Source organism: Cyprinus carpio, chromosome A15 (assembly GCF_018340385.1).
Source record: "Cyprinus carpio isolate SPL01 chromosome A15, ASM1834038v1, whole genome shotgun sequence".
In the NCBI taxonomy this organism is placed as follows: domain Eukaryota; kingdom Metazoa; phylum Chordata; class Actinopteri; order Cypriniformes; family Cyprinidae; genus Cyprinus; species Cyprinus carpio.
The window spans coordinates 1963417-1990242 of record NC_056586.1 but is presented as its reverse complement, the minus strand read 5'-3'; the positions used below and the strand labels follow the sequence as shown (position 1 = coordinate 1990242).

Genomic DNA, 26826 nt, shown 5'->3' with positions numbered 1-26826 from the left:
TAAGATTCTAAACAGTAAAAGAGTGAATCACTCATTGAAAGGATCACAAACAGCATTTTTTATTTTATATAATGTTTCCTTACTCATTTGGCAAAAAAAAGAAGAAACACACACACACACACACACACATATATATATATATATGTTTGGCTAAAATTTATTTTAAATATATGCTAAATATATGTAACAAAAATTAAATATAAATTAAAAAGATAATTGATGCAGAAAATATATTTAGTTTTAAGCTTCACAAAATATATTTCTAAATGTATTTCAGGGGCAAGAAAATACATTGCAGTAGCCTATAATTAAGCTAAGATCAAAAGTAGATTAATAATGATTAATTTTATCAAATATATGAATGCATTTTCTTGGACTGAAATATATAGTCAAAATTTTTTTTTTGAATGCTTTTAAAAATATATTTATACATTTAAAGCATATTTCAAAAATATAGAAAATAATAGGCAAAGATATATTGGTACAGTAGATAAATATTGGTACATAAATATGTTTTGAAACGTATTTTAGCAAATATATTTTTTGGCCATTTTGTGTATATTTTTGAAAATATATTTTAAATGTGTAAACGTTTAAAAAAATAGGAGAAAATATATTTGCATAAATAGATTTTGAAACATATTTTAGCAAAAAAATTTGCTGTAAATTTTTTTTTTTTTTTGCTGTATGGGTAAGGTGCACTTAACAGGATTTTTACACCTAAAACCATCAAATTCAAAAATAAAAGCTCTTTTCTACCCAGATTTTAGCCCTCTGGTTTAAACACACTGTTTATAAAAGACTTGAATGTGAACGCCTACATCCTGAATGACTGATTCACACAGAAATTAGTTTCATGAATCAAGGGCCATTTCCCTTTTTCAGAAAAAGGATGTAATGATGGCGTGTCAGAATTCAGGATGTAACGTGACAGAATTGCAAGCATTACCTTGGCCAGTTCAGGGTGGATGCCGTTTTCAGTTGTTTCCTCGTGTTTTTGAACAGGGACATGATTTGATGACACATCAGTGATCTCTAAAACTACAACAACAAAGAAACACTTTAGCTAAAAATGCAATAAACAAGTGCACAATGCAAACACGCAGTGACCTTCACACATGCTTCTAATAGTCTAGTGGATTTTGGTCCCACTTCGTGGGCACCAGCGAAGGAATTTAACCTTAACAATATGAGAAGGATCCAAAAGGAAATCAGTATCAGTTTAGCTTCTCTCAGAGGCCTAATAGGCCTTGTTGAATAAAGATCTAAAGTTGCTTTCCTTTTGTGTGCTACAGATGGAGAAAATAACGAAGTCTCTGTGCAGAAATGATTATTGCACCGATCCTGCGATGCATTTTTTGTGCCGCTTGTTTTTACAATGACAATACAATGATTTGACTGATTTACAATGACACACAAAATAACGTAGAGCGCTCCTTCTGTACTTCAGCGCCTCGTACTTTCCAAGCACCCACCGTGTTTGCTGTCGCTCAGGTCTGCGCTCTTGCGATCCAGAGCCGGGCCGTCCGGAGGACTGATCTGAAGGATGCGTGTGAGAGAGTTGATCCAATCATCCATGTCCTGCTCGTTCTCAGCAGCCAGGACAAAATACGTCACTTCGTTCATCTTCAACTCAAAGGCGTGTTTCCTCAGGCGGTTATTCTGTATGAAACCCAGAAAGCATGAGAAATCTCAGTCATTGGTCATCTCATTGTTAATGTTTGCTGAACCACTTTAAAAACAGATATTACCGACCTGAACCACGCCGGTGCACGAGTCCAGAAAAATACAGCCTTTGGGTTCCTTTGATATTTTCTCATCTTTATAGAAGTTCATGATGTAAGAGTTGTCAGTCAGCTGAGTCAACTGAAAATATCTGCGCTTGAAGGACTGGGAAAGCACAAGCAACAGGTAATCAGCAATAATTTTCACTCAAATAATTCTGCTGATAATACAGAATTTGTAATGAAAAAGATAAATAAAAAATGATCGGAAACAGTAGATGAACTTAGAGAATATATAAGTCTACCATTCTACAAAACACAGTCTGACAGAATGAAAGCATCAGTGCAATTATGTAAGTATTGAGGCCATCCAAGATTAGGATGAGTTTGTTCACAATACATCACATCACAATAATCCACAGCACTCCAGTCCATCAGTGAACATCTGGAGAAGACAAAAACTGAAACACATCCAGCATTACGATGTTTTTAACTTCAAACTGTTGCTTTAGGCTAAAATACGAGTCCAAAATCCAGAATAATGCAGTGATAAAGTCCATCTCCTGTTGTCTCTCACACCACATATTTGTTAAGAGCTGTTTTGGCTTGTAAACGGTACTTGATCTGTGCAGATTTCTCTCCTGATTCAGACCAGATGACTTTTTCACTTTATGGGCTCTTATTTTAGCCAAAAGCAAAGGTTTAAAGGTAAACCATCTTAATGCTGGATGTGTTTCATCTTTTGTCTTCTGGACTGGAGTGCTGTGGATTACTTGTGATGTTTTTATCAGTTGTTTGGACTCTCATTCTGACGGCACCCATTCACTGCAGAGCATCCATTGCTGAGACACTGATGCAATGCTACGTTTCTACAAACCTGATGAAGAAACAAACTCATCCTGATCATTTTCAGCAAATTTTCATTTTTGAGTGAACTCTTCTTTTAAGTGAACCCCCAATCTAGTATTTTCTTCCTCTGTCATACTCATGAAATGACCACACATTTTAGCACATTGTATGCAGAATGTGATGAGAAGTTTAATAATGGCCTCAGTGGCATCTGTTAAATGCAGATATCTGTGATGGTGTGGGGAAGACATGCACTCTTACCCGGACGGTGATACTGTTGTTGACAGTGCTGTTAAAGTTCCCTTTATAGAGCCAGCCGGACTTAAAAACCCCGATTCCCCCCGCACCTGCACTACCTGCTCCTCCTTTAGACGATGACAGAGAAGTTGTGTCCTACAAAATAAAATAAAAAAGGAGCTTATAAAGTGAGGCGGAGTTGCTTACAAAGTGCATTTGGGAATTAAACACGCTTTACTTCCACATTTACATAATTTGTAATGAACTTTTCTGTAAATTCAGCTTGATGTACCGTACTGACCTCATCTCTGTCCACGTCTTCATGGTCGATCTCAAAGGAGTGAGAGGGCAACTTCTCTGATTTACACAGCTTCCTATCGGGGAAGAAGAATTGTGGTAGAGAGAAAATAATCACTGCCACTAACTTCGATAGCGAAGAGAAAAGCAGGAAAGACAAACGATCTTCACTTCCACACTTATGGAATCTACCTGAATGGATCATGTAAAATCTCCTAAATTATTTAATCTATGACACAAATAATTTGATATTAGATATTAGAAAATGAAATGTGCTCATTTACTTTAAGTTGATTCTCAAACGTCTGATTTTGAGTAAGGTCTGAGTTATTTTGCACAATTAATAGACTGTATACAGCGAGACCGCTCAAGTAAAAACAACTTTACTGAAAAACAGGCTTCTGAAGGACATCACAAAGGATCAGAGACAAAGAGACAGCCGATCTAAACATCACCATTGGCCACGTCTCGTCCAATCCTGTCCAAGCTCATAAAACAACTAAGAGGCCAACTCTTTGTCTTTATAAATTAGATTTTTTTTTTTCATTAAAATCCTCATATGTAAAATCCTTTTATGTCATTGACACAGAAGTGAATGGAGTTGTACCTGGGCAGCGTGCGGTAGTCCCCTGCATACTCCTCATATTTATACTGGATCACATGCAGCTGGGAGTTATAATATTGACAGGCCTATAGAGAAGAAGAATAAAGAAAAAGACAGGCAGAAGTTTATCCTACTATAAGAGCATAAGTGCTGCTAAACATTATCTCAGACAGTCACGGTTGTTTGTGCAAACCATCACACAAAAGCACCTCAGACTTCTACTCTACACAGTTTTAGTACTGCGTCAAGTTCTTTAAAAACAAGCAGTTCAGAAGCACTCCTGAAGCTATAAAGCTCAAACGTGTGTGAAAGATTTGTTGGTTCAATAAACGGACATAAATCATGAGATAACACTAAAAATGAACACAGGTGTTAGTAAGTAGACTAGTAAGTAGACTGATGTTTCTATTCAACAAAACTAAGTACAGTGTTAAGGGTCCGAATATTTATGGTAATGTGATATTTCATTTTTAATTCTTTTCCAAAGTTATAATAAATCAGTTTTTTTGCTTTGTCATTATATAGTAAGGAGTGTAGACTGATGTGAACCAAACATAAAACCAGTTTATGCTGGTAATAACTAGGTCACTTTTTGTAACTTCAGCTGTTATTTAGTCTTGTGTTAGACTACATGTAAACATCGGTCAGGTGAACATTTACATTTATGCATTTAGCAGACACTTTAATCCAAAGCGACTTACAGTGCATTCAGGCCATACATTTTTTTTTTTATTATTATTATTTTTTTTTATCAGTATGTAATGTGTGTTCCCTGGGAATTGAGCTGCTGACACAACGCTCTACCACTGAACCACAGGAACTTATTCAGGGCAGTATTAAAAAAACATGGTCAGGTTCAGAGGAAATTGAATAAGGTGTCATTTTAATGTGGTAGTATTTGGATTATTTTATGGTTTCTGGCTTTCCACAGTCATGGACAACCTAGAAATATCAAGGATGTTTGCACAGAAATTTGACTTCAAAGCCTCTAAGAGTCATAAATATACTATATATTAAGCCCTAAATACAGGGGTAGCACAATTATACTGAAGCACTGGCCAGCAGAGTGTTGGAGGTTTCCCTTCTACATATTTGACCCTGGACCACCAAACCAGTCTTAAGTCTCTGGGAAAAATATTTAACAATACAAACTTCTGATTCAATCTTTCAAAATTATTGATTTTTCTTTTATGCCAAAAATCAATAGGATATTATGTAAAGATCATGTTCCATGAAGATATTTTGTAAATTTCCTACCGTAAATATATCAAAACTTAATTGTTGATCAGTAAGATGCATTGATAAGAACTTCATTTGGACAACTTTAAAGGTGATTTTCTCAATATTTAGATTTTTTTGCACCCTCAGATTCCAGATTTTCAAATAGTTGTATCTCGGCCAAATATTGTCAGATCCTAACAAACCATACATCTATGGAAAGCTTGTTTATTCAGCTTTTTCAGATGACATATAAATCTTAATTTCAAAAAATTGACCCTTATGACTGGTTTTGTGGTCCAGGGTCACATATGCATGGCCAAACTTCACTGATTTGCATCAGTAAGAGCAGAGTGTAAAGGTTGATCTGACTTGATCTGACTATTACTGAGCCACTTTGGGGTGTTTTGGAGGAGCGGGTCAGGAAACGTTTCCTCCTCCAGCATCATGTAGTCACCTCTGTTCTGCAAGATGACTGATGCCAAAGGAGGCCCTACAGCATACTAATATACAACTGTATGTTGTTTTCTCAGTGAACTCTCAGTAAGCAGCACACGTAAGGCACAGCTGGTCTTCTGTTTTAGTCTTTTATCTGAGATCCGAAGTAAAGCCACACATGCAGCACTCACCTGTCTGACCAGCAGACATTCAGCATGTGTGTCGGCTCCCTCTGGCACAGTGGACTTCAGCGTTCTCCTCTCCACAGGAAGAGTGGACACCTACAATAACACAAACACACAGAGTCTCAGTGCAACAACAGGCCGGTGGAGTGAACGCAACTGTACTGTGTGACGGGAGTCATGATTCTGTTTCACACTGTTGTGGGAAGCATATTTGCTTCAAGCTGGTCAAGTAAATGACTTAAACAGTCAACACAGCTAGATTTGTGCCTATTACCCTGATTTTGCTTGTAAACAGCTTAACCTGCATTCTGTTGGTTTACTGAAGTGCAGACGTATGTGACAGCAAAGCATCCTTATACAGCAGATTTAGCCAGAGCAAGTGTTTTGTGGTTAAAAATGAGGAAATATAACTTTTTCTTGACCCAGGAAGCAGTAAAATAATATGTTCTGATGTCATGCAGCTGAAGGAGAAGTGATAGGAACGGCAAATATGAGAGGAGAATGAGTCCTGCTGGCATTTTGGAATACTTTTAATGTTTTGTTGCTTCTTCTTCATATGAGAGTGTGATCTGAACTCAAATAACATCTAATAGTCCAGTAAGCATGTCCATTGAGCGTGACATACAGCAGGTCTAAGGCTGAGATCCTGGAAGCAATCCATTACTGATGTATTTTCACCTATAGACACTATGCATAATTTTCACATGCACACAAGTAAAGATTCAATTAACAAAAGCTACAATAACACTTTAGTATAGGGGACAGTTCTCAATAGGAACTAGTTGCTTATTAGCATGCCTTTTATTAACATATTGGCTGTTCATTAGTGCTTATAAAGCACATATTCTGCATGAGAATATTCTACATCCATAATCCTACCCAATACCTAAACTTAACAACTACCTTACTAACTATTAATAAGCAGCAAATAAGGAGTTTATTGAGTTAATGGTTTGTTAATAGCGAGAACTGGACTTTAAAATAAAGCGTGAGCAAAGCTACTTTAGAATTTGTCAGAACTTCATAAACGGGATATAAAAATATGCAGAAATGTTACTCCGTTTGAGCTTTACTGTAACTTTACTAAGTATCCAGATGGAGTAAACCTTGCAAACTATTTTTTTTCCTTCTGATGCCAGAGCAGTTTAAATCTCTCAGTACGTCACTCTCATTGGACTTGCTCTTCAGATGATTTAGTCTTTCTTGCACCATTGCTCACCACAGTTTGTTCTTCACCAATGAGAGCTTTAAAAAATAATGTTTTCCAGGGGTAATGTTAAATAAATCCATTGGGCAATGCAGTGTTCAAATTTCACCTAATTTCACCTTTGTCAAGATTTACTAAAGAAAAATTAGCGATGAAAGGCATAGACATACTTATTTTTGCAGCCTACCTCACTGCATACTGTATGGATTTGTAGGAGCTTCCCTTTCAGACAACATTTATGAGAGGAGAGCATTTAAAGAATCATGTTTGGTGATTTACCAAGGTTTGCAGTAGTCAGCATTTGCACCATTACTTAGTGCCCCAAAAAAGCATGTTTTAACCCATTTTGCGGCCGTGTTGTTAGCAGATTACACGCACCTGACTATCAGCTCTGCGCTAATATGCTCTGCTCTTGGCAGATTGCGCTGATCGTTATGGAACTGATCTGCATCTGTGTTCTTTAATTTGCACATTGTCAGTAAAACACCCACAGACTTTTCCACTTCCATCTGCACTTTTATATGATTGTGATCTCATACTAATGTGTTCTCACTCTGCAAGCATTTCACACCTCTCTCTAGCATGAGACATTATATTCATTATTCTTTTGTTTTTATTCATCCATTATTTTCCTTTATTCTGCCATTGCTTGCCAGAGCCAGAGTAAGGTCCAATTTCATCCGGAAGTTTAATCAGAGATGCTCTTATTATGGAGAGACACTCTGGAGAAAGTGTATGTAACTAGTGCCTAAATCGCTCCTTTTCTAATAATTTGGACGTTTACCCTCCCTTTTTGTTTTGTGTAATATTTTAACCATGTTTTATTGATACAATAGAGCACATAAAGTTTGCTCTAGTTTTTATTAGGCACATAAAAGCCTAAATAAAATCTGTTCATCATATAAAGCAATCATTTTTGGGTGAACTGTCCCTTTAAGCTGCAGTCGAGGAAAGCAACTGCACCATCTGGCAATATTGCTCATCTCAAATAAAGTGCTAAACTCAATCCTACCTGTCTCAAAACTGGAAGAGGTAGCTTCCCCAACCACATGTGCTTTTATTTTGGAAAAAATGACGCAGTACTTTCCACATTATGACTTGTCTTAGTGACCACATCCGTCACTCTCCAAAAATATAATATATGTTGTAATATCCACAGCAAAATCTACTCATAACACTTCCAGCATCCACCAGTAGAGGTCTCAATCACCCACATGCTGACATGGGCTCGTGATATTGCTGCATCTGGAATTAATTAGCCTGGTCTGTGTGTGTGTGTGTGTGTGTGTGTGTGTGTGTGTGTGTGTGTGTGTGTGTGTGTTCACTATGCCCAGTGCTGGCCTACTGCCGGCTTCTCTGGATTACTCAGCTTGATTGCCGATTTGGATATGTTGGCCAGCTTCGCTGCCTTTCTAGTTTTAATCTCTCCATTTTTCATCATGAACAGCACATCATAGTCAATACTAAGTGTTATATGGTTGTGTGTGCTCACTCAGTAAAGTCACGCAAGCTGTGTTTATATTTGTGCCATGTAAAGCCTGAATCTATGTGTGAAAGAGGATGTGGTCGGAAAGGCCTCTGCTCTTTTCTGTGCTGCGTACAGGGAGAAGCTTCAACACATACGCAAGCATGCACACAGTCATTCAACACCTACTTCATGACTTTATATAAATTGCCACACCTCTCAGAAAAGACACTTTTTAGAGCATTTTTAAAAGATCAACAACACACATCATCATGGGGCATACATGTATGAACACCACAGATACGCACAAGCAAAAACTCACACACAAAGAGAAAGCCAAGCACTCACAGTGAAGTCGAGGTCTGGGAATAGCAGGAGATCTTGAAGAGGATCTTCTCTGAACTCAGGTTCAAGCTCTGAAATCACAGCCTCATAGTCCAGAGGGTCGATCACTTTGGGCTTCTCCTGCTGTGAGACACAAAGAAAACTGTATCAACACCAACAACATCAGAATCTAAAAGCATTAGCACTTTTCACAAGTACACTCATTTTAAACCATCAGACTTTCAGTTGTACTAAGTGTTAAAACTGCTTAAATATATCCTGGTATGCTCTTGCATCATCTTTGATGATAGAGCATAAATTGTAAGGTAACTGGCAACACATTATTGGTCCCTTTGCTTCAGACTATCACTGACAACAATGCAACCAATGATCAAAGCAAATAATTAAAAAATACAGATGAAAAATAAATTATAGGGAGAGGCCTCCAACTCTAATGCAGTTACACTTCATAAACCTTTTGATGGTGAACCTTTAAGTGGATTCAAATCCACTTCAGTATAAAGCTATAAGCATGGAAAACATCCTTCACATCAGGTGGATTTCTCAGCCAAATCTGAATCAGCGCTCACAACGTTTATAAGTGTTTGGATCCAACTCTGCAACTGGTCCAATAGATTGAATTATAAAAGGACTTGAGTGACGCTCTTCCCAGATTTCTCTGATATCAGCGAAAAAAAAACCTGTAAACAGATAAACCTTTGTGCAAATAAACTGGACTGTAAGGTTTTGTGTGTTTCATAAAGGGTATTCATGTTGTACGCAGATGACACACACTGATTTGGGGATTTTGCATCATGCTTTGCATCAGATCCGCTTCTGCTCTGTCAGGTTGAACAAGCACAGCCATTTTTAGGTCTCTTCAGAGATGCTTGATTGGGTTCGAGTCTGGTCTCTGTCTGGGCCACTCAAGGACATATACAGAGTCGACCCTAAGACACTCTTGGGTTGACTTAACACCACACCTGCAGAAGCTGAACCTATTGCCAGTCAGGGGCATTCTGATCATGTGGATTCTATGCTGCATTTAGCTTTCCTTCCCCAATCCCAACCTGACGAAAACTTGCAATTGCAAAGGGGATGAGCATAAACATGACACTTAAAATACCCATTTTCCACAAGTTGGTATGAGTCTTCATGAAATGTTTGCAAAATACTTAAATTCCCCAATGGTCGTGTAAAACCTTGTCAAAAACAGCTCTGTTCACAGCCAGCCATTTCAGTGCATGGCTTTTTTAAATGATTATGAGCTACCGCTGTCCTTTCCCCAATCTTTTTTGTGTGCTTGGTAGCATGGAAATATGCTATTACAGGACCGTCTGTCAGCAGTCATGGGCGGGGCTTGTGCAGTATGATGTCATACTGCTGAGAAAATCAAACCGGTGTGATAGTTGAGACTGTTTAGGTTTTTTTGGGGGGATTAAAAAAAGAAGTGAATTGATTTTTATCATTGTAGGGTGGTTGTGTCCACACACTGCTACACACACATTATATTCAAACACCATGTAAATGTGAATTTTGCATCAAGGATTTCTAATGCTATTTCATGCATTCGGAGTTATTAACACTGTTAAAAAGTTGGTTTCTCATGTTAAAAATGGCCAGAGTTTAAAAAAAAACTGCGTATGACTGGGATGTATGACGGAGTATTTCTGTCCCAAATAAACTCCTTCCAGGTTCGAAGATTCTGAAAGTTTTTTTCAAGCATGGTTCTTGATGATTTCATGAAGAGCGGAATTCCTTGTTTGGGCACTTCTCCTGGAAGAAGCCCACCAACGTGCTTCATTTGGGTTACAGAAGTCGTCGGCAGTGGATGCAGTTTGTTTTTCTGGGATAGTAAGTCAAATTTTTTGCACATGTGTGTTTGTTCCTGTCATTTCAGTGAAGAATGTTTTATAAAAAAGGCCCAGTTCGACGCTGGATTTGCAGATCGTTTGATACTGAAAAATAGTGGGTTCCCAGTGATAAAGCATCCCAGTCATGAGCTGGAATCGCAGGGATTGAGTAAAACTGCATCATATTTCTGTGTTTTATTGGCAATCAGCGCATAAGTGCTCGGGACTCTTTAGCTCTGCCCATGGCACGCCTCCAGGAGCTCGGCTGATTTTGGAAAGAATCGTAAAGCTGTATCTTTCTTTTATAAATCTGATAAAACTAAAGACTCTTCTGAGATATGAAGGATGCAGTACTACTATACAGGTACTCAAGATTAACATGAGATTGGTTGAAAATGTGTGTGTTATGTCCCCTTTAAGGTTCATCAAACTTGAGAATCTTGCTTCCCTAGTTCCTCAGCTAGATCTAGGAATAGTCCTGGTTGTTCCAGAACTCTTCAAAATTCCACAGTTCCATTGGGAAGTCTCAATGTAGCAGAATTTGTTGTAGTCTTCTTCACGTCTGGGTCTCGACACAATCTTGTGTCTGAGATCTGCTGGCAGTTATTTCGATCTTATGGCTTGGATTTTTGCTCTTATATGAATCTTAAGCTATTCCTGAAATTCCTAAAAAGATATCAATTCCTAAAAACATATAATGTTCAATCGACTGAATTTGCCAAAGTGCTAATCAAAGTGTAGTAACCCTAGGTCTTCTATCCTGCTCCTTTATTTTAAACCTGATTCAGTGCACCTGTATGTGATTTTTCTAGTGATCCTGAAGACCTTGATTATCTGGTTCAGGACTGTGGGTCTCCAGAAGCAGGGTTGAAGACCTCTGGTCTATGTTTGCGGGTGTCCTAAACTCGATTCCTGGCTGACGAGGTCCTTTCCTGTTTCCATCCTCAACACTTCTCCCCTGCCATTTCATGTCACATCTCTACTGACTCTTTCTAATAAATCCAAGAAAGGCAATATAATAAGTTTAAATAAAACAATAAAATAAAATAATCTTTAAAAAAAGTGTAGAAGCATCTCATAGACTGTCTATTGCATGGGTGTCCAAACCTGTTCCTGGAGGATCGCTGTTCAGCAGAGTTTAGCTCCAACCCTAATTAAACACACCTGAATGAAAACCAAAGCTCTTCAAGATTACTAGAAACTTTCAGGCAACTTTGTTGGAGCTCAAATCTGCAGGATGTTGGCCCTCTTGGAGCAGGATTGGATACTCATGGTCTATAGGAATAGAACAACATTTCAAGTGTCAAAGCAAAGGTTCTGAATACTTCCATTAATGTGATATTTTATTGTTTTCTTTAAAAACAAATGCAAGTATATTACAAATCTGGATTTTTGATTTGTCACTATGGTGATTTAAAGCAGTGGTATTTAACCCTGCTCCTGGAGCCCCATCACTGCACATTTTGCATGTCTCTTTAATCAAACACACCCGATTCAACGCATCAGCTCATTACATGAGAATCCAAGACCTGAAACTGGTTTTTGAGACAAAGGAGACATTGAAAAAGTGCTGTGACATTCAAATAAAGAGTTTTGGAAGGAACTGTGTTTTGTGATTTCACTTCTGGTCACTTGCAATCACTTCTCACCCACCCGTTTTGGTCAAGCTCGAACACTGAAGCTATTCAACCCTGTTGCCAACATTATGAATGATCAAATGGTTTTTTTTGTCCTTTGTGGTAAAAAATAAATAAGATCATCAGACTCAAAAGTGTAGCCACTTTAATCCCAAACATAATGAAACACAAAGCCTGATGATCAATGAGCCAGAATTACAAAAGACTCACCATATAAATAACCAATGGAAGAAACTGTAAGGCTCAATATGGCAGACGTAAACTCCAACTGTTTCAAAAGTGTGCCCTCCAAATCTTTAATCAAATCATTATCATGCCACTTCTCTGATGTATGAGGACTAGGCAATAAAGCAGTCAGAGTTACCACCTCTCCTCTAAAGCAACCTGTCACTCACGTGAAATTATTGCAGTAATTACGACAGCAATCAAGAACAATGATCCAATCAGTTCCTGATGGACAAACAAAGTCTCCTCTATGTTCTATCATTTGTTGGTTAGTGTGAGTGATAAGCAGCATCTGAAATGCTGACTGTTTCAAAAATTTACACTCCTGGAGCAGTCGAATGATATTTTGTAACTGTACGTACGCTCTAAAAATGCTGGGTTACTTTTTTCAACCCAAACACTGTGGGTGAGGAAGCTGGGTTGATTTGACTTAATTTGGGTTGATAATAGTTTATAATCAGTAACCCAGCGGTGCAGTGTTGGGAATGTGGACATGAAAAAGAGCACGCATTTTAAATGGTCCTCTGTGAGCCGATACTACGATACTATCTGGTGCTATATGTGGAAAATATCAGAAAACTAATTGAACCAGACAGAGAACTTTGACTCTGCCTCTGACCGGTGTGCATGAAGAAGGAACTGAAAAAGATGAAATGGCGTTTGAGACGAACCTATTCAGGTTTGATGCAACTGACTGCTGAATATTTCTCTGGTCTTCACCAGGAATCACACTGTTAAAACTCACAGGTGTTCCTGTGGCTCAGTGCTAGAGCATTGCATTAGCAGCGCAAAAGGTCAAGGTTTCAATTCCCAGGGAACACAACCATACTGGTAAAAAATAATAATAAATGTGTATGGCCTGAATGCACTGTAAGTCACTTTGGATAAAAGTGTCCACTAAATGTAACGTAAAAATGCATTTAAATCCAAAAAAAAAAAGATCAAATAACACAGATTGATGGCTTCAACAGAAATGTATATGGAAGTAACAGGTTGTCATGCAGTTGGTCAATATGCTCTTTATAGAGCATCTGTAAAAAGATGGCCTACAGCTTCTGAGAAAGGTCAGAAACTTAAAGTGACTCCTCAAACGTTTGAAATAAAATGATATACCATCTTTTGTTTGCGTCATGTAGGATAGGCTATTTGACCATTGCATGTATTAAAGCTTCTGATCCAAACCTCCTCGTGATTTGATGACATCATAACTGCTTTGTTTGATCAGAAACAGATATTTGTGTATTTTATTCTTTTATTTGCTTAGTTTACAGTTAGTTTTTGCTTATGGATAATAGGTTGGACTGAAAACAGCTTCCGTTTATGTCGAGATCATGAGAAAATTAAGTTGTGATAATGAGCAACTTTTGTTAAAAAAAGTTGTGATCACAAAAAAAAACAAGAAGTAATAATAATAATAGGGCTTCTGTACATGGTACAGTCATTAAGTTTACATGTATATTTGTGTGTGCACTGTCTCTGTCTGTTATATGTGTGTGCTCCTTGTTTACTGAAGCATGTAAGTGAAAGTCGTGACATTTGTCAAGTATGGTAACCCATACTCTGAATTGGTGCTCTGCATTTAACCCATCCAAGTGCACACACACAGCAGTGGGTCAGCACACGAACCCTGCAGGGCCTACAGACTGGTGCTGCCATTTCTCATTGATGAAAGCAAATAAATCTGCTATGAATTGATTCCAAATGTTCCCACTGAACAGCAGAAAGAACGGAGATAGCATGTGGAGGAAACATGACTGAGCGCTAAGACATTAGTCATTTCCCCAAATAAACCAGAATACACACATCAGACACTGACAACAGCTTCATGCGTCGCAGGTCTCACACTAATATCAGCGCCTCCAGCTACTAAATCAGCTTTAAACAAGAGAAATCGAACAACATGACAAGTCACAATGCAGTCTGACACAAGTGCATTAATCTCAAGCTGTGCATAAACCTTTCAGCTTTTAGTTATCCCTTCTATAATATTTTCAGTCACTTTGAATTATGTATAAAACCTTAAATTTTAAAACATGTCCTAGGACCAAGTATACAAGTGTAGATTTTCTGGTACAGAAGGACTAACTAATTAACTAACTAACTAAATAAAAATAATTTTAATTTGTTTAGTCATTCAGTTGATATGGTAGAAATCACTAATCCCCTAATTAATAACTAACCTAAATATTTTGACTGAATTGTAACAAAATATTTATTTTTACATTAGTTTTTGATCTGCCTATCGCATTTACAAAAGGGGAAAAAATATATGCACCTTTTGCATTCCTGGGTCAGTTTTGACCCGGTGAAACGTGAGCTTATAAAACAGTCATAAATACATTATTTATATTTAAAAAATTATGTACATATTATATCTGATTAGTAACTTCTCATTAATAAATGAATGCATGTGCAAAAATGTCAAAGTTTTGAATGTTACCATGTTACCAAATTCTTTGAAATTTCAAACTACAGCAAAACCTCTTTTTTTTCAATATTCATGAGAAATTTTATTTCAGTATATCATTATATGAAATTTATGATAACATTTAAACTGATAATTACAAGTATTAACTCCACTGGAATTAATAAAGTTCAGTTAAATTGCCACTCATAGCTATATTTAGATCTTCAGTATGTTTAGATTGCGAAACTAATATCAGAGTACATAATAACTGATAAATTAATTTTGCAAATTAGTCGGATTCGTGTGCACACCCTTAGGATGAAAGTGGCTAGTGGTTGCTTAGGAACGATGTCTACAAAAATAATCTCATAATCTCATCGTCATCAAGACATCATTATGTTACAGTCAGGTTTCGGAGAACGAGGAACAATCACTATAAGGAACATAACAGAGGAAAGTCTTTCTCCATGGCAACAAATATTATTGTCCATCAGTCAGCGGCATGTATGCTAGAGAAACAATCAACACTTGCCAACACAAGGCTCATATATAATTCATCGATTATCCTGAGTTCAGTTCAAACACTGACTAAAAGAACCAACAGCATTCACATGCTTTATAAAAGAAATAAAGGGAACTGCCTCAGGGCAGACGTTTTTCAAAAGCAAACAGAAATCAACAGTCACAGTTCTTATCTGTAGAAGAGCATCAGATCAGCACTGATGTTAAAGTAAGTTAACAAACAGTCAATGACTAATGGGAGCACAAACACAAAGCAGAGCTGAAATATTAGATTCAGAAAGATGAAATACATACACAGCTCACTCGATTGCAGTCTGCCCGCACCCGTCTGCTTTTTATCTTCTTCCGAAAAGTGATTTTACTCCTATAACTCATAATTATGCATGGGTTCGCACACACACACTGAAATGCGGAGGCCACCGAAAGTTGACTTCAGCGAGAGAAGCAGAACTTTCCTGAGAGCAAGTGAAACCTGTCAGATGGAGCACGTGGTCGGGGGGAAGTAGACCTGCAGAGACATGTGACTTCAGCAGCGAAGACAGATGGAGAGCGACAATGATAGACATAAACTCTCTCTCTCACACACACACACACACACACACAAAGCTTTTCATATATAAATCACTTACATGAAAACTGCATGTAACATATCTGCATTTTGGCTCACTTTACACTGTCATGTGTCATGAGTCTATGTAAATTAATTAATTTTTTTTTATATATATATATATCAGCGAGTAGATAGAAGTAGTTGTAATACTCTTATTACAATCAGTGTAATGAAAGCTTTCTGTATCTTAGTGTGTAGAGTAGTTACTAACTGATAATGTATATTGGCCAGGCCAATAGAGCGATGCAGGGATGATTCTTGTCAGCCAAAATTCAGAAACAATTTGCATTTTACCACTTCCAGTTTCCTCTTCCCAAAGCCAGTGGGGTTTTTGAATGGGTTTTTGGTTAAATGCCTGACATAAGGTCTGTCCTTGTGTTTTTAAAGCTTTTATTTGTCTTGAAAAAGCAGTTGTTAACAACCATCTAAACTACTAACTAGTTGCTTTACCAGCCTCATTGTGCTCTTAAAAACGATTCTAACTCAAAATTTCAATTAACATGTCTCTTAAATAAAGACGCAGTCGTTAGCAGGGGTGTGCGATAATTACAAAAAATTATATTTCTATATTTTTTGGAATGTTTTCAATAACAATAATCAGACAATATTTTGCTGAGCGAGTTATGGTGCTGGTATTTTTGGCAGGTTTAGGATATCTGACTCACAAAGCTTTTAGTTTGCAGGAGTAACAGAAATTAACGTTTCCAACAAGTTTAAATTGATTTTAACCTTTTATGGGCATTTATCTTTTCTGAAGTGGAATTTAGATGCATTTACAGAGACTGCTTAATGCATAAATAATGATTTGATGTTTTAAAAACAAAATGTTCAATAGTGTTATTTCAAATGATTTTTGAGGGGAAAAAAGGGGAAAAATGCTTTAAATATTAACCTAAAATCGCCAGTAGGCGGCGGCAAATCACTGCATGAATGAGTCATTGAATCATTCATTCAACCGATTTGTTTAAATGGCTGATTGATTCAGTAACCAAACACTGCCATGTGTAGCTCAGAGATGCAAAACAGTTCTGCTGTGGCTTTGTTTGAAACTATCTTTGTTAAAAAAAAAAGAAAAAAAAGAAAATAGAGTTTAAACAGGAACTTATGTCTAAATGCAAGTCAAATTAATATTAACTTCTTGTTTATTGGATTGTTTTATTAAATCAATATTACATTTGTAATCATGCTGATATTTGGAGAAAAAAAAAACTTGAAAGTCATTTGAGAGCATTTCTGCCCCCTTATCTTGAATTTTGGGGGAATTCAAATGTTTTTTAACTTTCGCTTTTACTTTCACTAAATTACTTGCACAGAAGTCTAACCTACATCTCAGTGTATGCGTTCAATCTCCGGGTGTGTTATTTTTATTTGGGTTTTTGCGATATACTCGATAATGTCAAATCCCATATTGTTTACACAACAATTATGATATTATAGTAGGCCATATTTATCGCACACCCCTGGTTGTTAAAAGTTTAATAGTTTGTTTATAGTCTATGTTTGGCTTTTTACTTCTGGCAAATGTATTTAGGTTTTAATTTTCATCGCCACTTTAAGGTAGTAGGTTGTAGTTCCACCTTTTATGTTTCAAAATTTATTGACAGTGTTTCATAGTACAATGCACAAACAGGTGTCAAATTTAGGTAATACCTTAAATAATTTACCCTGACATTCATTAGCTCCGCACTACAGGAAGTCCACCATTTTTGTTAAAAGTGCATATAGTTAACTTTAAAATACGTCATTCATAATTCAACATTATGCAAGACATTGAAGATGCTAAATTACAAAAATAATTTTTACTATTTTCAACGGTTTTGCCATAGCACAGCAATACATTTTTGGTGAGAAAAGAGAAACAGGAATTGTCTGATATCTTTTGCATCCATTGAGTGGCGTTTAGACAAGGAGGCTGATCACATGCAAGTGATTATTGTGTCACTTATTACAGTACTATTAATACTGAAGACCTCTGATTTCATTTTCAATACAGTCCCTAAGTGAGATACAAGAAGGTACTAGTTGTGTTTGTATGAAACGAGAGAGAACGTCAGGTGTGATATGAGAGATTTAACCTTCGCGACTGACCAATCAGAATCAAGCATTTCAGAGAGCCATAGTAACTAAATTTTTCAGCAATGTTTTAGGGGAATCATATCTGTAGCTTAAGACATCTGTTCTGTTCTTCCTTGCTTTCATGCATGAACCGTGTTTTAGTTTTCTTTGTTTTACACAGCCGTGATAGTCAAGGGAAGACGGTGCAAACTGAAAACAAAGTCCAAGCGATGTGCGTGAGTGGGATAATAGCAGACTTCACTTTTTTGCTTTTATTGGTGAAATTGCTACTTTTTCATGTCAACCCATGTTCATTTTGATTGTCAACACCACACTGTCACAGTCAGACTCATGCTATTTCTTCAGCACGGCATGGCCTAAACACACAGCACACAAGTTTCACTGTCTGCCATCACTCTGTCTAATCTCTCTGTCTGCAGGAAAGCTGTGTTCACTTTTTACTTATCCAACACATTCATTTTCACCGTATCACTGTGTGCACTTACACAATCATAGTTTACTGATAGGATCAATCAAGCAGCCAGACAGACACCACAATGGTTGGGTGTCCTACATGCGGCTGATGGTGGTCGATCATAGTGTATGTGTGGAAATAGTGTGTTTTGTGGAGCCATAATATAAAGCTAGCCACAAGAAATAGGGGAAAATTGAGATTTAGGATTAAACAATCCAAATTAACACATTATTTTCCCCAGGCCACATGCTGATTTTCCTCCACTTATACTGCAGCAGGTAATATTGTTTGCTCAACATTTAAATATCCTGGTTCAGTGTTCCCTTTAAGTGGACATCAGAGCTCCTCTGAAACCCTCCGCCTCCCCCAGCTCCACCTGTCTAGATCCAATATTCAATTTATGTATGCTTTTCATGAAACAACAGCATTCATACATGATTATAACAGCATATCTGTGTATCTATTAGCAATATTACTTGCTCTGCAGTAAGTATTATATAGTATATTAACATTATCATATCCATTAACATGCTAAAACTATATATATAATTGCTGAACTTAAATTCAGCGGTTATTCTATACTTCAAAGACACAATAGGGTTATTTGGAGATCTAATTTTCCAGCAAGTCTGAATGATCAGTTACAAAAGAAGCATGATAAAATTAAGTTTTCTAATTAAAGTGATAAAACATTGTGTTGCAAAAATGAATACACCCTCCTGAAGGATACAAAATAAAGCTAAACAAAATATAAAGGCTATTTTTGATCGACGACCAAAGTACATTCATCCAAAACATTCAAAGACAATTAAAAGTGTTGTTTAGCCCACTGACTCATTCTCAGACTTACTCGACCGTAATGGAAGCACTTGGGAGATAACCGTCGGGAGACTTATTTCTTTGCACAAGCTGATCTTCACTTTAAGCCTTTATTTTGTGAGAGTGATTTCTTGCTAGAAAAAGAGCAGGAGAAATACCAAGCAAGTGTCTCATTGCCAGCAAAATCTATGAAAAGAGTGACTGTTTCATCTCACACAGTAAGATGCAATGTGCAGAAGTGAAATGCGGTTGTTGTTCACACGGGAACTACCTCCAAAGCACAATAAATTCATTTAACCTTTTCCAAGGCCCATATTTCTAAAATATAGACTCATTCAAATGATAGAATTCAAGCACTGATCTCATGAGACCAAGTCAATCATTTTGGATATAACAGCAGCATAGAAGAAGAGTACAGTTAGAAGTGCCTGGTTCCTACAGTGAAGTTCAATGCTAGTAAAGCTCTTCTATAGGTATGTTTAAGTGCTGAAGGTGTGAGAGAGTTGTACTTTGTCAGTGCTGTCATGAATTCAAACACCACTGATGATGCTAAAACAGAAGGCCTCTGCTCATCTCAACAGTTAAAAGTTAAAAGTATCATTCCATTTTTCCATCGTTTCATATTCCTGTATTAAATGTTTAAATCATTAAGCTCATAAGATTATACAAGAAGGTACTAGTTCATATTTGCAGTTCTGTGGCTGAAATGTAGATCAGGGTAGTTTAGAACAATCTTGCAGGTGAAATGAAAACCTTTTCTAAAGGCCTGTTTTAAAGTTTTAAACAGAGTAAGAGAAGAAAAAGGCAAAACAAATGAATGAACGAAGGCATAAGTAACTCCAGATGCAGAACTGTTTTCAGGCTTGTTTTTTCTTTTTTCTGGTTGACCTACATGGAAAATCACTGCAGCAACTATCGATCTGAACTTAAGACATAGTCAATGAAACACAGTATGAGTCGCTTTATTTGCCTCACTCTCCCGTGACCCTAGATCTCAGATCTGTCTCTCGGTCCCTACAGAACATAAACACAGCGGTTGCTTGGCTTTTCCCAAAGATCCCAGCATTTTTCCAGGAGTTTCCTTTCCCATGAGTGTGTCTGCTGCACTACTTCTTCCACTCTCTGTCTGTCAAAACCCCACTCAAGCTCTCTTCTAAACCTCTCATGCATACACACAACTAGATCTTCACTAGATGGTCAGACACTTGAAACCATATAATGTGGAATATAATCACATTCTCTTTCTATGTTACAAAACTGCCCTGGTTTCCATTGTTAAATAACCCATCTTTAATCAATGGAAAACACATGACATCAGGTCCCTGTTCTTCATTCTGCACTTAGAGACAATGTGATGTATCAGTCACCAGTCTGTTAACATATAAATGCTAATTCCACTTTGGATCATTAGGTATGGCACAGGAACATGAAGATCTGGACTGAGCTGTCTTAGATAATTGTGGTTTCACTGAAAAAGTAGGTAACACTTAATTTACAATATCCTTGTTACACACATTGTATTTAATTAATATTAGTCAGTGCTTATATGTGTAAATGTGTAATTACACTATAACAAGCACAGCTTGAATAAAGTCTAGCTAAAAAGTAAATATAATAATAAAATAACACTGCTGTTATTTGTTGGCAAAACTCAATATATAATATATAAAAATGATTATAAATCACATAACTCATTACCAGCTAATGAGAGAAGGTTCCTGGACTTGTTTTTATAAAAGTAAACCGAACAAAAAAGAATAATGGTAGATGGTAGAAAGTTAAATAAGGATAAAGTTTTTCATTATCTCCATTTCCAGTCCTGCACACTATCGATACTTCCACATATATATTTTATTAACAACGTTTCGGTCTGAGTAAAATTTGTTTTGATGTTTCTAATAATATGATGTGTTACAACATTGATTGTGATTGGTAATTATGCATCATTGCAGTGATTGGTCATTTGTTGGGTTACACTTTATTTCAATAGTCCACTTTAGACATTCTACTAACTATAAGTAACTTTGCAACTACATGTCTACTAACTCTCAGAGTAGACTGTTAGGGTAGATTTAAGGGTTAGTGTTAGGGGTAGGTTTTGGGTCAGTATAAATTGACAATAAGTTGACAAAGAAAGTGTTAGAAGATATTAAACAGACAGTCTACTAACTGCTAGTTGACTAAAGTGGACTATCGAAATAAAGTGTTACCATTTGTTGTTTTTAAATGAGGTTGTGCCAGAATAGTTTTTGTAAATTTTAATATCATGCTCTAAAAAATTATTTCGATTTCGCAATGCACAAAAAATAATAATATTCTTCTAAAAAACATTGCTGTATCCAATTAAACACATAATAATGTTAAACTCTCATTGGCGTTCTTGTAGGAATGGAATAGTGGAGCAGATGTCCAGTTTCACTGTTCATCCTGTTTATGTTCAATAAACATGATCCTAAGCAGATTTTAACAAATGATGACACATCTATTTAATGCAGTTGTCCACATACAAAGAACAGGGCTTGGCATCCTAAAATTAGGATATCCAACCTTATTTCCAGAGCTGGGCGATTATATAGATTATATAGTGAAAACAGGCAGCTGAGATCTGTTAAATGGTATACATCACTTTCTATGAGTGTATTTTATGTATGCAAAAAAGTTGGATATATATGTCCAGTCAAACCAAAACACTAAACTACTGAAAAAAAAAAAAAAAATTCTATGCATAGAACTAAATGTACAACTACATACTAAGTGTAAAACTAAATGATATTAAATTAATGAGTGTTCCATGTCAGAAGTACAGTAAAGCCCGGTTCAGACTACACAATATTAGCCCGATTTTTGCATGATCTGCTTGATGTAGGGTGTCGAGTGGATTCGTAAATGACAATGGGCATCGGGACACAAGATTCAATCTTTCATCTCGTGTAGTGTGTCATAGTGGACGACAACCGATGCCACGTCTGCGACGCTTCATGACATCGCCACATAAAGACTAGCATTCATTTTTATTCCATCATCCACGACGAGTTCCATCACATCTGTGACACTGGCCAATAGGAGCACAGAAGTGCCTTCATAAATGCTTGTTATCGGTCTTGCTAGGTGGAATTTTACAATGGAGGAAATGTCTGTGGAGCTATGGCAATAATACTCCTACATTTATGATGTCTCCTTACCGCGACATAGTGAAAAAAGGTCAAATAAAAACAATTTTACCTCACTTCTCTTTGACAGTTCACACTGTACAAGACCTGGTTGCTAGCCATTGTTTGTTTATGCTCACGGCAACTTCAGTCTATTCCCGCGCTACACAAGACGGCAAAACACACAGTTTTGCTAGCCATTGTTTTGTTTACGCTCATGGCACCTTCTGTCTAGTCCCGCCATATCAATGATAGCACGCACGCCATTAAAGATAGCAAGTGATCAACGGTCAGGTAGCAACGTGTAGTCTGGCATGTTTTTTGTTCATGACACGACAATATTTTAGGAGTCAGAATCGCATAATCTGACACAGTGACTGTCGTAACCAACAAACATATTGTGTAATCTGAACTGGGCTTTATAGTAAAATATTCAGTGTGAAGAACTAAGCATGTGAATTCCATTCAGATTCCAAAATCTGCAGCTTTGAAATGTAGAATTCTAGAAGTTTCCAGTAATTGCAGCTTTTTTTTTTCAAAGTATGGGAGGTAAGAAGCTCTGGTTACCATAGTGATAGCGGTTTCACTGGTGACCGTCCCCTCTTCCGGTGCTGTGATTTCCAAGAGAAGTTGTTCCTGCTGGTGAAAAAAGATGCGTGAATGGTTTCTTCTCATTATGGAGTGTAGTAGACTGGTGGTACAGCCCATGCCTGAAGATCCCAAACCAGCATAGAGCTTCAGGGGATTCCAACCTCTGAAGAATCACTTCCTAGAGTCAACACTAGCTTTTTTGAAACTTCTTCACAGCAAGGCCTACGCTGATATATGCTGATAAATATGCTGAAACATTTTTTTTAAGGTCTAAAATCAGAATTAGACTAAAGTAAAGTCTCAAGATCATGTTGTTTAATTCCATCAAGTGTTTGTCCTTTCATCGTCTTCTCCTGCCATTCTGTCCGCTGGCCAGGTCTGCCTCTGCAGATCCACTAGCCTCCTGCGACTGTCTTCCAAAACCACACACACACACTCTCTCTCTTTCTGGAGAGCAGGAAACACTGACAACATTGTCTCAGCACACAGATCAGCTGCAGCTGTGCACAGCTGGGCGCACCAATCAGCACCCGCCCTCCACATCAGCTGACCAGGAAAAAGAGCCAAAATCACGCTGGCAGTATACACACTCCCACAGTCTGCTCCTGGACCCTCAGTCTCACATACTCCCATTTTCTTTACCCTTTGTTTTCTTCCACTCTGTTCTTAGCATAGAAGAATTGCGATTTATGAGAAAGGTTTAGGTTTATCTCTAAAAGAGTGAAATAATAAAATCAAGCTGAGTTATGTTTAGCAAACAGAGATGTGTCTGATGAGGTTGGTACGAACTATTAAGCAGCTAGAGGCAACAGATGACAAGCAAACAGACCATCCCATAGTGACAAAACACTGACAGTTGCTCTGGGTTTTGGTTTTTAACGTGACTCACTTCTAAACGTTTGCAATGACTACTGCACCATTGTTTGAACGAACTACTAGCCACTGCACACACTGGTCTATTATTGTGGTAAGTTTAAGGTTTAAGTTCAGGCACCTAAACAGCACTGCGGTTGTGGTTGGTCGCTTTTACATGCCTGTCACACAGAAACTTCCAGAATAAGTGAAGAATAATACCAAACTTTTTTTGTACTCTTTCTTTGTAATCCAAAAAGAGAGATTCTAGATTAGACAGCACACAGCCACTGCTCTGTAGGATACATATCTAGTCCAGTCATGAAACTCTGCAGCGCAGCAAAACTCTAGCAATCTTGCAGCGCACTTTCAGAAACCTTCCACCTCCCCCAGCTCCACCTGTATACATCTGCTATGGGCAATTTCATGTGTGCTATATGTGCATCAGAAGTGTCTTGTTTGCTCACAGCAGCATGCCTGTAAATGTTTTGGCAGTAGCAAGTCTCTGTATTTGCTCTTACTATTTTGAAAGTTGTCATGATTGAGTAAAATTCTACATAAATTCTGAACATTTGAGTGTCTGTAATATAATATTAATATATATATATTATATATATATATATATATATATATATATATCACATTAATCCCTAGCACTTTAAAAGAAAAAAACTCTGTTTCTTACAATATCACATTAATCACTAGCACTTTAAAAGAAAAAAACTTGTAGCCTTACTAGAAGTCTGCTTCCTGAAATACTCCCGTGTTTTGGGTCAGGTTCGGGTTAATGTTTCATGATTAGTTTCGGGTTGGGCTTGGGTTTTTCATGCAGTAGGCTACGCTGCTTTCATTGACGTGCGTACACACACACATTACTTGCACAAAGAGATCGGCGATCATGCAGCACACACACAGAAACACTGTGACGCACAGAAACTTTTATTAATAAAATAGCCTTTATACTGGCACGCTGCATTATATTTCTCATCAATGATGTGGTCAAACTGCTGTTTTTGAAGTAACTAAGCTTTACTGCATGAGAGACACACAGATAAATGTAAATTCACACATGCAAGTTTCATCCCTCTCTGCAAAAGATTGTATGTGTGTGTGACACATGAGGTTACTTCTGCGTAAAACCTCAACACACAGGATATTGCACACCTACAAAACTTCTGAGAAACAGAAAGCAGGAGGCTGTGTGTGTGTGTCAATGTCCTGCAAGCCATGTGACCAAAATAAGCACTCTGCAATGGTGTCTGCATGAAAGACTAATGTTAATTGTACTGCTTTTGTGCCATCTAGTGTTTGGTCATTTACACCACAGGAATTTCCCTTTTTACAATCTTTTTTTAGACAATAAATCAGTAGGTAAGTCATAATCAGTTTGAAATGAGGAAAACATAAGAAAAACTGCACATTGTGTTTATAATTTCTGTCCATTAGACCTACCTACAGGAGAACCTGCCAGCTAACAGAATTTTGTTACAAGAATAAACACAAAAAAATTCAATTTTTCTTCAAGTAACAAAAAAAATTTCAAAATCTATTAATATTAAAACATTCCATTTAAATAAAATAATAATCTTTCCTAATTACTTAATGTTAGTACTTAATTTTGATTTAAAATTCAGTATTCTAGGAACATTGATTTGTAACATTCCAAGAACATAAAAATTGTATCAGTTTCCTTAATGTTAGTAGAATGTTATTTAAAGGTTAGTATGATGTTTCTGAAACATTCTTCAATCATTCAAACGCCTGCTGTGAACAAGCACTGAAAGAAAGAGAAATAAGAACACAAACTACAACTTTCTTCAGCCACAGCCTTAGATGAACTGAAGATAAAAGACTTTAAATCTCTCAAGATCTGATTAAACAACTCCACAAACAGCATCACCAGCTTCAGTTATTACTACCCAGATTGACTTTATTTCTGTTAGACGTCTACATATGTTCTTATTGAGAATTAACAGAGGTTTAGATGTTGAACTCTTGTTTTAAATGTTTTGTTTAAAGTTTAAAGTCATTGAGATCAGCATTTGTTTTAGTTGTGCTCTTGACCCTTGACTTATACGGAGTTGCTTTTTTTTCTTTCTTTTTTTTGCAGCAATTGCAGATGTTTTCAGAAAACATTTATGCGCTGATAAAGCAGATTAACATGTCTGTTTTAACAACTACTTTCAATTAGTTTAGACAATAGTTTTATATGTAGTTTTGTTTACTTTTAGAATTGAAATAAAAAAGAAGCAATAAACCCAAAAAAATGCACACTTTAATAATCTCTGTAAGATTGTCCAAAGCTATTAAAAAAGTTTAATACATTACAATTAGATGTCAGCACTCATCACACAAACCTCAACAATGGTGACAATCAAAAAAAAAAAAAAAAAACGCAAAGCATGCTGGGAGCCATGAATGTGTTTGGTGTGTTGGCATGAAGTAGGTCACCATCAATGTTCCCTCTATTTTTTTTCTTGCTGAGCAAAACTTTTCTCCATTGAGCGGCCAATTCAGGCACCTGAGCAAAAACATTCATCTTTAAACCCTACACATCACACAAACAAAAAAAATAATTTAACAATAAAATACAATTAACAAAAATTTATTTAAACAATTATCTAACTAAATAATGTACATTTTAGGTAACCTAAAAAAACACTAAATACAATATAATACACTGCCTTTCAAAAGTTTAGGATCAGTAATTTTTTTTAAAGATGTTTCTTATGCACATCAAGGCTGTAGCCTATCTATTTGATAAGAAATACTGAATATTATTAAAAACATTTTTGTGAAATATTATTGCAATTTAAAATAAACCTTTTCTATATTAATATATTTTAAAATATAATTAATTACTTTTAAAAAAAACTTAATTACCATCATAATCAATAAAATCCACATTATCACATGAACCAACAAAAGTACTTTTATAGTCCTGATTTATTATCAATGTTGGAAACCTGTGAAATTTTTGACAAATAAAAAGTTAAAAAGAAGTGTTTATTCAAAATAGAGATTTTGTGTTACAATATACACTATTCGAAAGTTTGGGGTCAGAAATGTTTTTCTTTCTTTTT

At 36.6% G+C, this 26826-nt stretch overlaps 1 protein-coding gene across 1 annotated transcript in view; it reads right to left on the bottom strand.

Annotated features, from left to right (window-relative positions):
- LOC109090197 (dedicator of cytokinesis protein 10) overlaps positions 1–26826 on the bottom strand; it is an 89737-nt gene that overhangs the window by 37648 nt on the left and 25263 nt on the right. Inside the window, 8 exon segments of the mRNA XM_042770714.1 lie at positions 950–1041; positions 1476–1662; positions 1756–1890; positions 2835–2966; positions 3112–3184; positions 3715–3797; positions 5559–5648; positions 8573–8692. Of these exon segments, the coding sequence (XP_042626648.1) occupies positions 950–1041; positions 1476–1662; positions 1756–1890; positions 2835–2966; positions 3112–3184; positions 3715–3797; positions 5559–5648; positions 8573–8692 (912 nt within the window).